Below are 13,360 nucleotides of genomic sequence, written 5' to 3'. Positions count from 1 at the left end.
CGCATGTGCTACTAAGAAACCATTTCTTAAATCACATCATGTACTCTGGCCAGAGATTCGTCACACTAATATCTCCTCAGATCGCATAGGATATCCACACTCGCAAGTATGTGGTGAATCCTTGACAACAAAGCATCGACTCCTATATGTGTTGTAACTGTACCCAATCCCGACACCTGATGACCCCAATAGAGTCGGTAAACGAGTCAAAGCACAGTACTAGCATATAGAGTCTCAATGATGTTTCAAGTAGTAAGGACTAATGGTGTACAACCAAAACCGCGGACTTTATCCACTCGATAAGTGATAACCACTTGGAAAGTCCGGATAGGGTAGTTCGATCATTCATCGTATGAATATCCATTTGCATGCTTCGAACATCTCTATGTTCCTTACCAATGAAACGTGGTACTCTGTATCGCAAATGCTAGTCTCAAACTCGAGCGATCCTTATCCTTATTATCGGACGGCTCAATCGACTATGAACAGTTTAGAATATACAGTGGCTATAAGATGTGTTTCATGATAGACATCTCCATGTTCTACCACATCTTACATACACTATAGTATATTCAAGGTCTTTATCAAAACAACAATAGTATATCACAATATAACAATATGAAGAAAGATAAAGTCATTGCCATTAATAAAAGTGTAAATTATATTAAACAAAATATTGTTTATACAAAGAGTCATCAAAGCCCTTAGCCACAAGTTGGCTCACCGGGCACCCACTCTTTCATTATAAACCCATAAATACATACTAATTTTACATTTTATGAAACATATCTTATAATTGACTCAATCAATTAAAAATAATTACTTTTTTAATCAATAGTATTATTTTTAACCACATATATTCATCTGACCCATCGGTCACAAGACAAATAACCATGAAAAAAATATTGTTAAGTTAAACTTGTATGTTTAATTTCATATAACATAGTCAACATAAATAACTCTAATAAAATCGAAAATAATTTTATAATACCTATACACTTGATTACTATTTACTCCGATTAATTTTACTCGTTAGTGTGCGTGCAATATGTCTTTTCTTTTATCAATTAGTTTGTGGGATTAAAATAAATATTTTATAATTACTCAAATTTAATCGTTACTATAAGAAATTGGCTTGTTTTAATTTGTGCTTTCTGCCCTGCCCTTTTTCTATCACAGTGATAATTAATTTGAATATTGATATATGGGACAAATATTGAGATCGAGTGAAAAAAAGAGGCTAAAATGTAGAAGAAATCAATTCATCAAACTTAATCCAGAATTTAATAAATTGGAGGACCAAATACTTTCATAATAGCCCTAACTATTTAAAATAACAGGCCAGATTTGAGAGGCTAACTTTTTTTAAAAAAAAATTCAGAACAATACCTTCATAATAGCCTTAACTATTTAAATAACAGGCCAGAAAAGAGAGGCTAACTTTTTTTTTTAAAAAAAAATTCAGAACTTTACAAAGCCGGAGTAGCAGGCAACATTGTGGCTTACGTATTATTTGCCCGTGCCGAATTAGCTTGGTTGCTGCTTGACAGACCAAATATCACAACAAGAAGAATATTTAAAACTCAAATCAACAGAGAAACCCACACGTTAAAAAAAAAAGGAAACATTGGCATATATTTATAATTTTCTGGATCGAAAAACAAGTAAAACGCAAAGAAAAAAGGAAAACCCGAGTTTATGTTCAAAAAAAGGGCATCTCATATTCATGTAAAAAAAAAAAGAAATAAAACATCTTCCAAAACATGTAAACCCTAAATTGAAACCAAAATAGAGAGATTCAGACCTTTTGCTTTCGGAATAGGGCGTTGGCGTCGGTTCCTGACGGTGGTTGATGGTGGGCGGCTGAAGAAGAAAATGATCGCCGAGCAGGGTTTCTTTTCCCACAATGAAGAAGAAAGGGGATCGTGTTTTGTGATGTATATTTTACCAAGTGTTGAAAATGTTAGAAAGAAAAGTCATTGAGTCAATATTTAATCCGGTTCATCCTTTTACTTCATCGATTATAATTAAAAATTTTAATTTTTAACTTTTTACTTCATCAATTATAATATGATGAAGTAAAATACTATCCAAAATTATTAGTGAAGCCCGGGTTTTTAAGTACCGAAGTAGAAGGTGCGTTTTTTACTTCGTCCGTATTATTAGCGAAGTTGATTGTCACATTTTACTTCGTAATTATTAATTGGTGAAGTAAAAAGCGAAGATTCTACTAGTGTTTGCTTGGAGATTGGAGATCTGCTCAATCTTCTTAAGAGTTTTTTTCTTCCTTTCTCTTTTGATTATTAAACTTGTTTATTGAATTATTGTTTTCAATTATTGAGTAGTTTTTATTCAACCAAGACAGCGAGATTGGGCCGAACAAATCTATGTAGAAAACTTGAATGTTTGTTTGGGATTTTTCAGATTTGGTTTTATGTTATTGATTTTGGATTTAAATTTGTCTTATGAATAATCTGGACAATTGTTTATTTGCATGTTAATCGATTCCAAGTCGATAGGTGAGGAATTGATTGCGATCATGTCATTAATCAACACGAGGTTAAATTGACTAGAAATAGTATTCGATTTCATTGTGCGGTTTTAGGTGCAAACTGAATTCTCACGATTCTAAATGCATTCGAATTTGATTTGAATTATGAAAGATTGATCCGTCAACATTTGAATAGGTTTAATTGTTCTAGAAATAGACCTTTAAATAAGTTAAAAGAATTCAGCGTAATTTAAGATTTAAATCTGAGACCTAGATCGACTACATGTTGCGTGAATTGTTCGGTACCTGCGTGTGTCTTGGTTGTCTCGTTTTAATTAAATTCTACTTTCAGCTATTTTAATTCTTATTTCTTAAGAATTTTTTATTTTAAATTCTTATTTTTATTTAAATCAAATCGCTCTTTATGATTTTGTCTATATTAAGTAAAATAATTAATTTTTGAAAATTGACTACAGTCCCTGTGTGATAGATACTTGGACTCATTGTCCACTTACTATTACTTGACCTAGTGCACTTTCTAGTTGATATCGAATTAAGCGGTCAGTGACCTTTGGGTTAGACTGGTATCTAGAACACAAACACACACTAAACATGATATCTGGCCTACTAGCACTCAAATACAAGAGACTTCCAATTATACTGTGATAGAGAGTGTTGTCAACACCTTCCACATCATCATCTATACACAGCATTTCACTTGACCCCATCGGTGTTCTCATGTGTTTAAAATTATTATTTAAAAAAAAATTCACAAGATTTCTAGCATATTTTCTTTGACACAAAAAGATACCATCATGCATTTGTTTCACTTTTAACCCCAAGAAATAACTCAACTCACCAACCATACCCATTTCGAAGGTAGTGACATGCACTTGACGAAATCATTCACAAGATTTTTAGAAGAAGCACAGAATATTATGTCATCTACATAAATTTCGCAAATGAAAATATTACCTTGAGGTTTTTTTAGAAAAAGTGTCTTATCTTCCTCACCTCTTTTGAATCCAAGACAAGGTTGAGCAAGTAATTTGTCAGCCTTCCATACCAATCACGAGGGGATTCTTTCAATCCATACAATGCCTTATTCAATTTATACACATGATCTAGGTGTGTGGATCCTCAAACCTCTTGGGTTGTCTCTCATACACTTCTTCATATAAAATTTTATTAAAAAAAATGCGTTTTTTACATCCATTTGAAAATTTTCATTCCCATATGACATGAGATGTCAAGCATGAGTAGGATAGATTCAATATGGGCTACAGGAGCGAAGGTCTCATCAAAATCATCCCCCTCAACTTGTGTGTACCCTTGAGCTACCAACCTAGCTTTATTCTTCATGATATTTCCTGATTCATCGGTCTTATTTTTGAAAATCTATTTTGTTCCAATTACGTAACCATGAGCAGGTGAAGGTACCAAGTACCAAACATCGTTTTGAACAAACTTTTCGAGCTCTTAATGCATTGCATTGACCCAAAATTCATATTTTAAAGCTTCAGTTAAGTTTATGGGTTCATTGTTTGAAATAAAGCACGAATGTCTTACCTAAGAGAATATGGAGCTCATGCAGACTAGTCCAATCATCTTCCTGTAATCCACCTTTTATTTCCTACGGGTTTGCATATTTCCATGTACATGTCCAATAATATGCGAAGATGGATAGTTCTTTTGGATTTTTCATGGGATATTCTTTCCATCTTCGTTACATCACTGTTTTCCTTCTCAACATTATCAGTGGGCTAGTCAGAATTTGTTTCTGGTGGGGTTAAAGATCTTTTTGTGTCAGATGTTGTGATATTTAGGGCAAAATTTGAGCTTTCTTATGGTGAAGAATTTTCCATCAGATCCTCAACTTCATTTTCAGCGGTATTCTTCTAAGATCTACAAAGTCATCAAAGACAACATTAATAAACTCAAAAATTGTTCTAGTTCTTAAGATAAACATCCGATAGGCAAAACTATTTAAGGCATAACTCAAGAACAAACATCTATTACTTTTAGAGTCATACTTTCCAATGTGATCTTTATCATTTAAAACATAACAGACACAACCAAAGACGTGAAAATACTTAAGGTTCAGCCTCTTTCCCATGAGAATTTTGTAAGAGGTCATAGCAGAATAAGTCCTCAAGTACACTCTATTTGAAATGTGACATGTTGTGTTTAAGGCTTCTGCCCAAAAACATTTTGAAATGTTTTTAGAACTCAACATGACTCTAGACATTTCTTGCAAAGTTCTATTCTTTCTTTCAGAAATTCCATTTTGTTGGTGAGTTTTATGAGCATAGAATTAATGAGAAATACCTTTCTTATCAAAAAAAGTTTGAAAAAGAAGAGTTTTTGAACTTCTTACCATAATCAGTGCGAATTCTGGCTACCTTCAAGTTGTGAAAATTTACAATCCCTTAAGAAGTTTTTAAAAGCGTCAAAGGTGTCTGAATTTTCTCTCAAAAAACTTACCCAAGTGTAGCGTGAAAATTCATCACATAGAAAAATGAGTATTTCTTACCTCCGAAGCTTTCTGCTTCCATAGGACCCATCAAGTCCATATGAAAAAGCTCAAGAGAACGGGTTTTTCCCAAAATGTTATAACACTGGTGTGACACCCTGGTTTGCTTACCTTTTTTACATGCCTCACACACATATGGAATTCCAGACATTAAATTTGGCATGCCTCGAACAGAATTAGGCTTACTTAAGTTCGTCAATGTTTTGAAGTTTGCATGACACAACTTTTGATGACATAGGTTGAATTCATTCACTTTTGTATGCCTACATGCCAACACTTCTCCAAGTTGGTAGCGATTATCGGATGATCTAGTGCCCGTCATGACACACATGTTAGAACTATAAAAAAACTTTACAAATATTCTTATCAAACTTCACATGAAAATTATCATCACAAAGTTGGCTAATGCTTATAAAATTTGTATTTAATATTTTGACATGTAGCATGTTGTAAAGTTTAGGAAGTCAAGCAACATCCAGTGTGCCCTTTCCAACAATATTTTCCTTGGATCCTCCTCCATAAGTCACTTTTCCAATTTTCAGCAAAACATAATCTATGAGGAATTGTCTTGAACTTGTTATATGACGAGAGCTTCCACTATCAAAGTACCAAAAACCTGAAACATTAGTTTTCAAAGAAGTATAAGTCATATTACAATGAATATCAGCTCTCGGTACCCAAACCTTTCTTGTAGTAAATCTGTTCTTAAGGATGTTGTGGTATATGTTAGGCAACACTTTAGGAAACATTTGAAGAATAGAACACTATCTGTAGTCATCTCTCAACTTGAAGCAGTAAGGTTTGATATGACCAGGCCTGTGGCAGTAGTCGCACACAAACTTACATTTTCTTTGGTGTTTTTTTGGAACGGAAGCTTGTGGCTTTGAGGAAGGAATATTAGTTGACGGACATGTGGAACTGCTACTTTCCTTTGAAAACATAGTAGGTTTTGAAGTCTCACCAACTTCAAACTTATTGTTGTCAAAACCTAATCCTATCTTACCATCTCTACCCATCATGAGTGTTGAATCAAGTTTTCATTTACTCGAGTTGAATCTGTCCAGTGGAATCATGGCTTTCCCGAGTTATTCTTTTATTGTAGACAATTACATATCATTCTTACTCAAAATCACCTCAAGTCTGGATACTGCAGCCTTCAAGTCAGTGTTTTCCTCTGAAAGAGTTGTATTCAAGTTTTTTCTATTAATCCAGTCAACATACAACTCTTTATATAACTTTTTCACATCTTCCAGAGTCATTCCTTCATCATCTGCATCAGGATTGCTCAGGTTATAATTATTTGAAGTATTTAAACAGACTGGCCTCAGAGAGATGTTGCAACCAAGTGTTGCAACACCTGCGGCAACACCTAATGGATTAATTTGTAACATCTTATTTTTTCCACCAATGCAGTTAGAGATGTATGACTTTCCTCACTCTATTCTTCATATTCTTCAGATTATTCATCACTCAAAGATGTATTCATTCCTTTCCAAAGCCTACTTGCGCATTCATTGGCATAATTACCATAATCTTGGCATTCATGACAGACACTGCACATTATCAATCTTCTTAGAAATGGGTTGGCTTCTTATTTCAAGCATGAGTCGAGACTGTCCATGACCAAAGAACTTCTTTTGTGATTGTTTAGGCCTAACTATTCTCAATGGTTTATCAGATGTGGGAATCATTGGAGTCTTGAGTTTCTGTCCAGTCTTCTTTGTCTCTCTCATATTTTTCAGATAGTCTCCAAACTTCTTGGTTATAATTGAGATTGAGTCATCTCCCAAGTCATATTCATTCTAATCCTGTGACAACTCAACCAAATCCTTGTATGAATCATTAGAAATTTGAAGGGAAATGGTTTACCTTTTTATTTCTTTTGAATGTTTGTATTCATCTCATATGTGCACAAGGAAATCATCAGCTCACTCAGTGAGAGTGCGGACGTGTCTTTAGATTCTTCAATCGCACAATTATTCATGTTGAACCTTTCTGGGAGTGAACGAAGTGTTTTATTCACTAGTCTTTCATTTGAAATCGTCTCTCCAAGACTAAGTGATTCATTAGCAATATCCCGCAACTTTAGATCAGAGTCATCAAGGGTCTCATTCTCTTCCATCCTCAGATTCTCGAACTTCGAAGACAACATCCTCAATTTTGTTCTTCGAACACTGTCTGAGCCTTCACAATGTGTTTGTAGATTTTCCCAAGCCAGCTTAGAGCATACACAATTAGTAATCAAACCAAACATATTAACGTCAACAGAATAGAATATATCATTTAAATCTTTAGAGTTATAGTTTGAACATTTTATTTCATCCTCAGTCCACTCGGTTTCAGATTTGATCACTATATCACCGTCTTCATCTGTTCTTCTAGGTGGAGACCAAACATTCAAGATACACTGCCACGCTCTTTCATCTATGGACTTATTGCAGATTCTCATCTTTACTTTCTAGATTCCATAGATGGACCCATCTAGAATCGATGGTCTGAGTGTAGCACTCGTCTAAAGGGTGTACATCCTGAATTATTTGTCAAAAATGAAAATACAAAATCAACCAGAACCTCTCTTAGTGTCGTCAAGAGTGGGATTTGATATCACTTGTTAGATGGTTTCTTCCATTGACATGAATAGACACTTCACAAACATCATATTTTAAAAGATATTGTCTCTAAATGTTGTCAACACTTGAGACAACATGCAGCGGAATAATTTAAAGCATAAATAAAATCAAAAACTAATAACAAAATGCTCAGGTATAATTATGCACAAGTACCAAGTACTTGCGCGGTGCCTTAGGGAAAAAATATTTACTAGAAAAACTGCAAATCGTTTTACAAAACTCAATACTAATGAATGTTATAAAAAAATCAATTTTTTCAAAAGCATGTGAGAAAACAAAAACCACTTCCTAACAATACACAGAAGAACACAAAATATGAAACCAAAAAAAGTGGATCCCGAACACCGAAATTCGAGAAACCCAAGAAGATCTTCTCCTAAGATATCTTCACGGATTTTCAACACTTCAAGGAAATTCAGAATAGAATCTTTTTGCATTGCTCTATATTTTTATGTACTTCATGCTTTTGCTTCTCGATCTACTATCACTTTTAAGCGTGAAAGTTACGCATAGATAAGGTAAGAAATCTAAATTAGAATATAGATACGTAATTTAAATGAGATATAATATCTGCAATCATATTTAAAACAACCAACTTTATTTTAAATCTAGGAATTATATATCTTATCAAATTAGCTTAATCAATTCCTAATTTAAAATATATCACACACGTAAATCACAATCTCAACTACCAATATTAGAAAGAAAAATGTAGTGACTCATCCTAGAATCACTAATTAATCAAAACTTAAGCATGTAAAATAACTTAAACACGATAATCAATTAAACGCGCGGAAACTTAAATAATTCACCGGCAAGAATACAACCGGCCCCAAAACAAATATCGATAAATGTTATAAAACCCCATAGAATAGTAATACTAAAATTCCACAAATAGAAACCTGGTACAGTACAATCCATCCTGCTGCAGCTCAATGAGCCCTACCTCCCGGTCCGTGCAACCTAAGTCATGTCCTGTAGCAGTACAGAACAAAAACCGAGGACGTGAGTTAACAATGCTCAGTACGAAAGTATGAGTATACACATGCTATGAATGTTAATGCAAATGAACGGGTATCGGAAACCTGTCACGATAAAAACTCTTGCTCAACAAATGGCGCCATGGTATGTAGCACACTGGACAACACATCAGGAGGTACTCCCATACCATAAGAAATATGTGGAAATATCCGGATCCAAATCCATGGAATCCATCCACAAAACTTTGAGGCTGAGCAACCCCTCTACTGGCAATATCAAGGTATAGGCTCAACGTGATAATGCATGTAGCATAATAATTGTGACATAATAAATGCACATAAGTCATGCCATATAAACTATGCAAACATAGTGTAGTGACCTGCATAGAATCACCTACTAACTGGCAAATATGACATACATTAATCTTAATTAAAACATAATCACTTAACAGAGTAAAACATGCTGAAGCATAACCTAAAATTTACATATCAAACTTTATACAATAGATCAAAGCTTATTCTCAGTAGTGATACAACCATATCGAAAAGAAATAAAACTGTCTAAGACATTATACAGCTATATCAAATCCTGCTGTATAAATTATCCACTGATGGCTCCTGCTCTCTAGTCCTACCTCGAAATCCCAGTTCCGTCCATCCTGCGACCTGCCCCGTGGAATGGGGTGTCCAAAATAATAACTAGGACGTGAGCGATTAACTCCCAGTACATAAAAATAAGTAAACATATGTATATGATGCATGTAATCGTGATGACGGGTAATAAGTCATCTGAAAGTCATGCTAATAACCGGCGCCAATGAGTGTTGTGATCGCTCGAATCAAACCTCTGGGTACAACCACACTCACTTAGAACCCCCTCACTATAACGGTACATCCGGTTCTAGAATATCTCCTAGAACACCCCCCCCCCCGGCTATAACGGTACATCCGGCTCTAGACTAAATACAGGTATAACAAAGGAATAAGCTCAACGTGTATGCGCACATGAAATATGAATATCGAAAGCAGTAAAACATACATCATGCCACATAATAATGCCACAGAAATGAAACGTATAAACATGTATACTCACTGGCAATCTCAATCAATGTGTACATACCTCTAAGCTAGTTCGAGTCTAGTAGAACCTAGGTTCCAAGACTATATTCAAAAGTTCACCGTATCACTACACAAGTTCTATAAACCTAACTAATCTAATAAATACTCCCAAAACTTAATAAGATTCCCGGACCATACCTTCGTCCGTAGTAAGCCCTTTAGAGTCTCTTGTTCTAGATTACAATAACAACGCCTTGTTATTCCAGAACCTCTCTATAAACCGATAGAGACCTCAAGTGTATATCTCACACTCTATAACTGAAGAAGGAAACTCGGGAATTCATAATTCAAAATGAACTCTAAAGACCCCTATTTATAGCCCCAAACTCGGCCACGATCGGAGCTTCCGATCTTGGGATCTGAGCTTTCGATCCAGCTCGATGCATGCATGTATGACACGTCCGGATCGGAACTTCCAAACTGAGATCGGAGCATCCTATCTTGTGCATGCCTAAAACTTGTCAGAACTCGTGGCTTAGTCATCGAGCATTGTTGGCAGCTGGAGATCGGAGCTTCCGATACTGGATCGGAGCTTTCGATCCTGCCTTAGTTTCGAAGTAAACTGGATCCATTCGGTGCTTCCGATCTGTATGGTTCGGAGCTTCCGATCCTGTCCATGCTTGGAAGTTCAATTCTTGCTTATGAAGCCCAATTAAGCCCTCGAATTGGTTAAATACTAACTCTTAATCATGTTTATCGCATTATTATCTAAAAATGGATTCTGGGTTACTACATTCTCCCCACCTTTAGATATTTCGTCCGCGAAATAAACTCTAGAGATATAATCAAGATAATAATACGAAACATAAAACCATGTTTTATTACAACAAACTGTAAGTACGCTGATACATGGTAATAAATAATACAATGCAAACAACTCAGGATATTCTGCTCGCATACGGATTTCCGTTTTCCAAGTTTCTACTTCAACGCCTCGGCGCTGCCATTGTACCATCACAAGTGGTATAGTCTTGTTACGAAGCACTTTCTCCTTCCTGTCGAGGATACGGAGTGATCGTTCAACATAAGACATATCTGGTTCTACCTGAACGTCAGTAGGCTGAATAATATGCGAATCATTAGCTATATATTGTCAAAGTAACGACACGTGAAATAAATCATGAATACTGGAAAGATATGACGGTAACGCTAAACGATAAGAAACATCTCCAATCTTCTCCAGTATCTAGAAAGGACCAATATAACAAGGTGATAACTTGCCTTTCAAACCAAATTTCATCACCTTCCTGAAAGGTGATACTCGAAGAATATATATTCAACAGGCTCAAACTGAAGTGGTCTGCGGTGAATATTAGCATAACTGGCTTTCCGATCTTGAGCAGCTTTGATCCTCCGCTTGATCAAATCTACCTTGTCCACAATCTGCTGTAATAACTCCGGACCCTCCACCTGTCTTTCTCTTTCCTCATCCCAGAATAGTGGAATACAAAATCGTCGACCATACAATGCCTCAAAGGGTGCCATATCAATACTGCGATGATAACTGTTATTGTAGACAAATTTGATCAAAGATAACTGATCCTGCCAAGTGAAGCCAAAATTCATCGTATAAGCACGCAAAATATCTTCAAGGTTGTGAATCGTCCGTTTCGACTGGCCATCAGTCTCCGGATGATATGTAGTGCTCAAACTAAGGGTGGTACCCACCGCCTGCTTAAAATACTCCAGAAACGTGAGGTAAACCGCGGATCTCTGTCACTGACTATGCTCACCGGAATCCCATGCAATTTACTAACTCCTAGATGTATAAGTGTGCCATGCGATCGTAAGAATACTCCCTGTTGTAAGGAATGAAGTGTGCTGATTTCGTCAAACGATCAACAACGACCAAGATAGCATCACACTAACGTGAAGTCATAGGCAAGTGGGTGGCAAAATCCATAGTCACATGCTCCCACTTCCACTCGGGAATCTCAAGATTTTGCAGTAAACCACCGGGTCATCGGTGTTCAGCCTTGACTTGTTGACAAACAAGACATCGATAAACAAATTGATAAACACTCCGCTTCATCCCCTTCCACCAAAATCTAATTCGCAAGTCCTTATACATTTTCTTGCTTCCAGAATGAACTGGTAATAGACTCTTGTGAGCTTGAGGTAGAATATCATTCCTGAGCTCTGCATCATCAGGTACAACCACTCGATTCGATAAGAATAATAAACCATCTGTCTGGTAATGGAATCCAGATGTATTAACCCCATTGTCTAGACGTGCAAACTCTGATTCTTAACATTATATATCTGAGCTTCTTTGATCCAAGAGTACAATGCTGGCTCAGATAAAATAGTATACAAACGAATTCCATTTCTTCATTTCTTGTGCTTGAGTGTGAAACTCAGTGAACAACATTTCTGAATCATATGAGATAAATCACAATTCTGAAGTGCAGAAAGTCTCACCTGCCGACTCAGGGCATCAATAGTAAGATTGGTAGAACCTGGATGATACTTAATCTCGCAGTCATAATCTTTCAGTAAGTCCATCCAGCGTCTCTGTCATATATTCAACTCCGCCTGAGTGAATAAAAACTTCAAACTCTTGTGATCCGTAAATATCTCAAACTTCTCACCATATAGATAATGCCTCAAAATCTGGAGCGCAAATACAATGGCGGCCAACTCGAGATCATGCACTGGATAATTCGTCTCATGCGGCTTCAACTTCCGAGAAGCATAGGCAATAAAATGTCCATGCTGTTTCAAAACAAATCCTAGCCCCTGACCAGAGACATCAGTGTACACAATATAACCTCTTGATCCAGGAGGTAGAGCTAGCACGGGTACAGTAGTAAGACGTTTACGCAGCTCATGAAATGATTCTTCACAATCCGAGGACCATGTGAAGGCAACATCTTGTTGGAAAACTGGCGAGTTCCCAGACCAATTACGATTGATACCCGGTGCAGCGGAAGTTTAAAAATTTTCTCATGGAACGATTCCATGGTGTGGGTATCAACCATACAACGATTGAATTACGTGTGTGTAAAATTTAAATAACAATTAAATAAATTTTACCTCAAATCTCGCAACGAGATTAATGGACACCAACAGAACAATTCTGCTCTTGTTGTCTCTCCCTGGAACCGATGAACGCCTTCAATCAGGTCCACGAACAGAGGTTTAATCCCTCTGATAGATTGCACTAGAAAATCTATCAGAAGTTTTCTGCGAAGAGAATACACGAATTTGATTCGTTATTCCTTACTGCGATTCAAAATCACAGACCGGAATTTTCTCTGACAGAGTGGGAGGGTGATCGGCCGAATTGAGAGAAATAGGGGCTAGGGTTTTCGAAATTTTGTCTCTCAAAATTATGACCTGTTGTGTGTAATTTCTGTACTGAAATAACTTATTTATAATGCAGGCCACTAACACCTTAGGGCCCATTAGTCATAAGCTGGGGCCCGACAAGCAAAGCCCACTCGTTCAGAAATTAATATAAAATTCATCGTGACTCCGATTGATGAAACGATTTCACCAATGTGCACAGAAACCATTTCTGCACGTTTTAAAGTCAAAATAAATTTTCCTGAATCCGAATTCAGTGGTTTCCAAAAATGTCCATCCCTATGTCATTTTAGGAAAT

General features: G+C 36.1%; 1 protein-coding gene across 1 annotated transcript; it reads right to left on the bottom strand.

Moving 5' to 3' along the window:
* Nucleotides 1–5,488: 5,488 nt before the first annotated feature.
* LOC140877713 (uncharacterized) lies at nt 5,489–7,473 on the bottom strand. The gene is made up of 3 exons (XM_073281267.1): nt 6,957–7,473; nt 6,148–6,393; nt 5,489–5,640 (listed from the first exon to the last, which is right to left on the bottom strand). The coding sequence occupies exons 1-3, from the start codon at nt 7,471–7,473 to the stop codon at nt 5,489–5,491; spliced, it is 915 nt and encodes a 304-aa protein (XP_073137368.1).
* Nucleotides 7,474–13,360: the final 5,887 nt, after the last annotated feature.

Source organism: Henckelia pumila, chromosome 2 (assembly GCF_033568475.1).
Source record: "Henckelia pumila isolate YLH828 chromosome 2, ASM3356847v2, whole genome shotgun sequence".
Classification (NCBI taxonomy): Eukaryota; Viridiplantae; Streptophyta; class Magnoliopsida; order Lamiales; family Gesneriaceae; genus Henckelia; species Henckelia pumila.
This window is presented reverse-complemented; position numbering and strand designations above follow the sequence as displayed.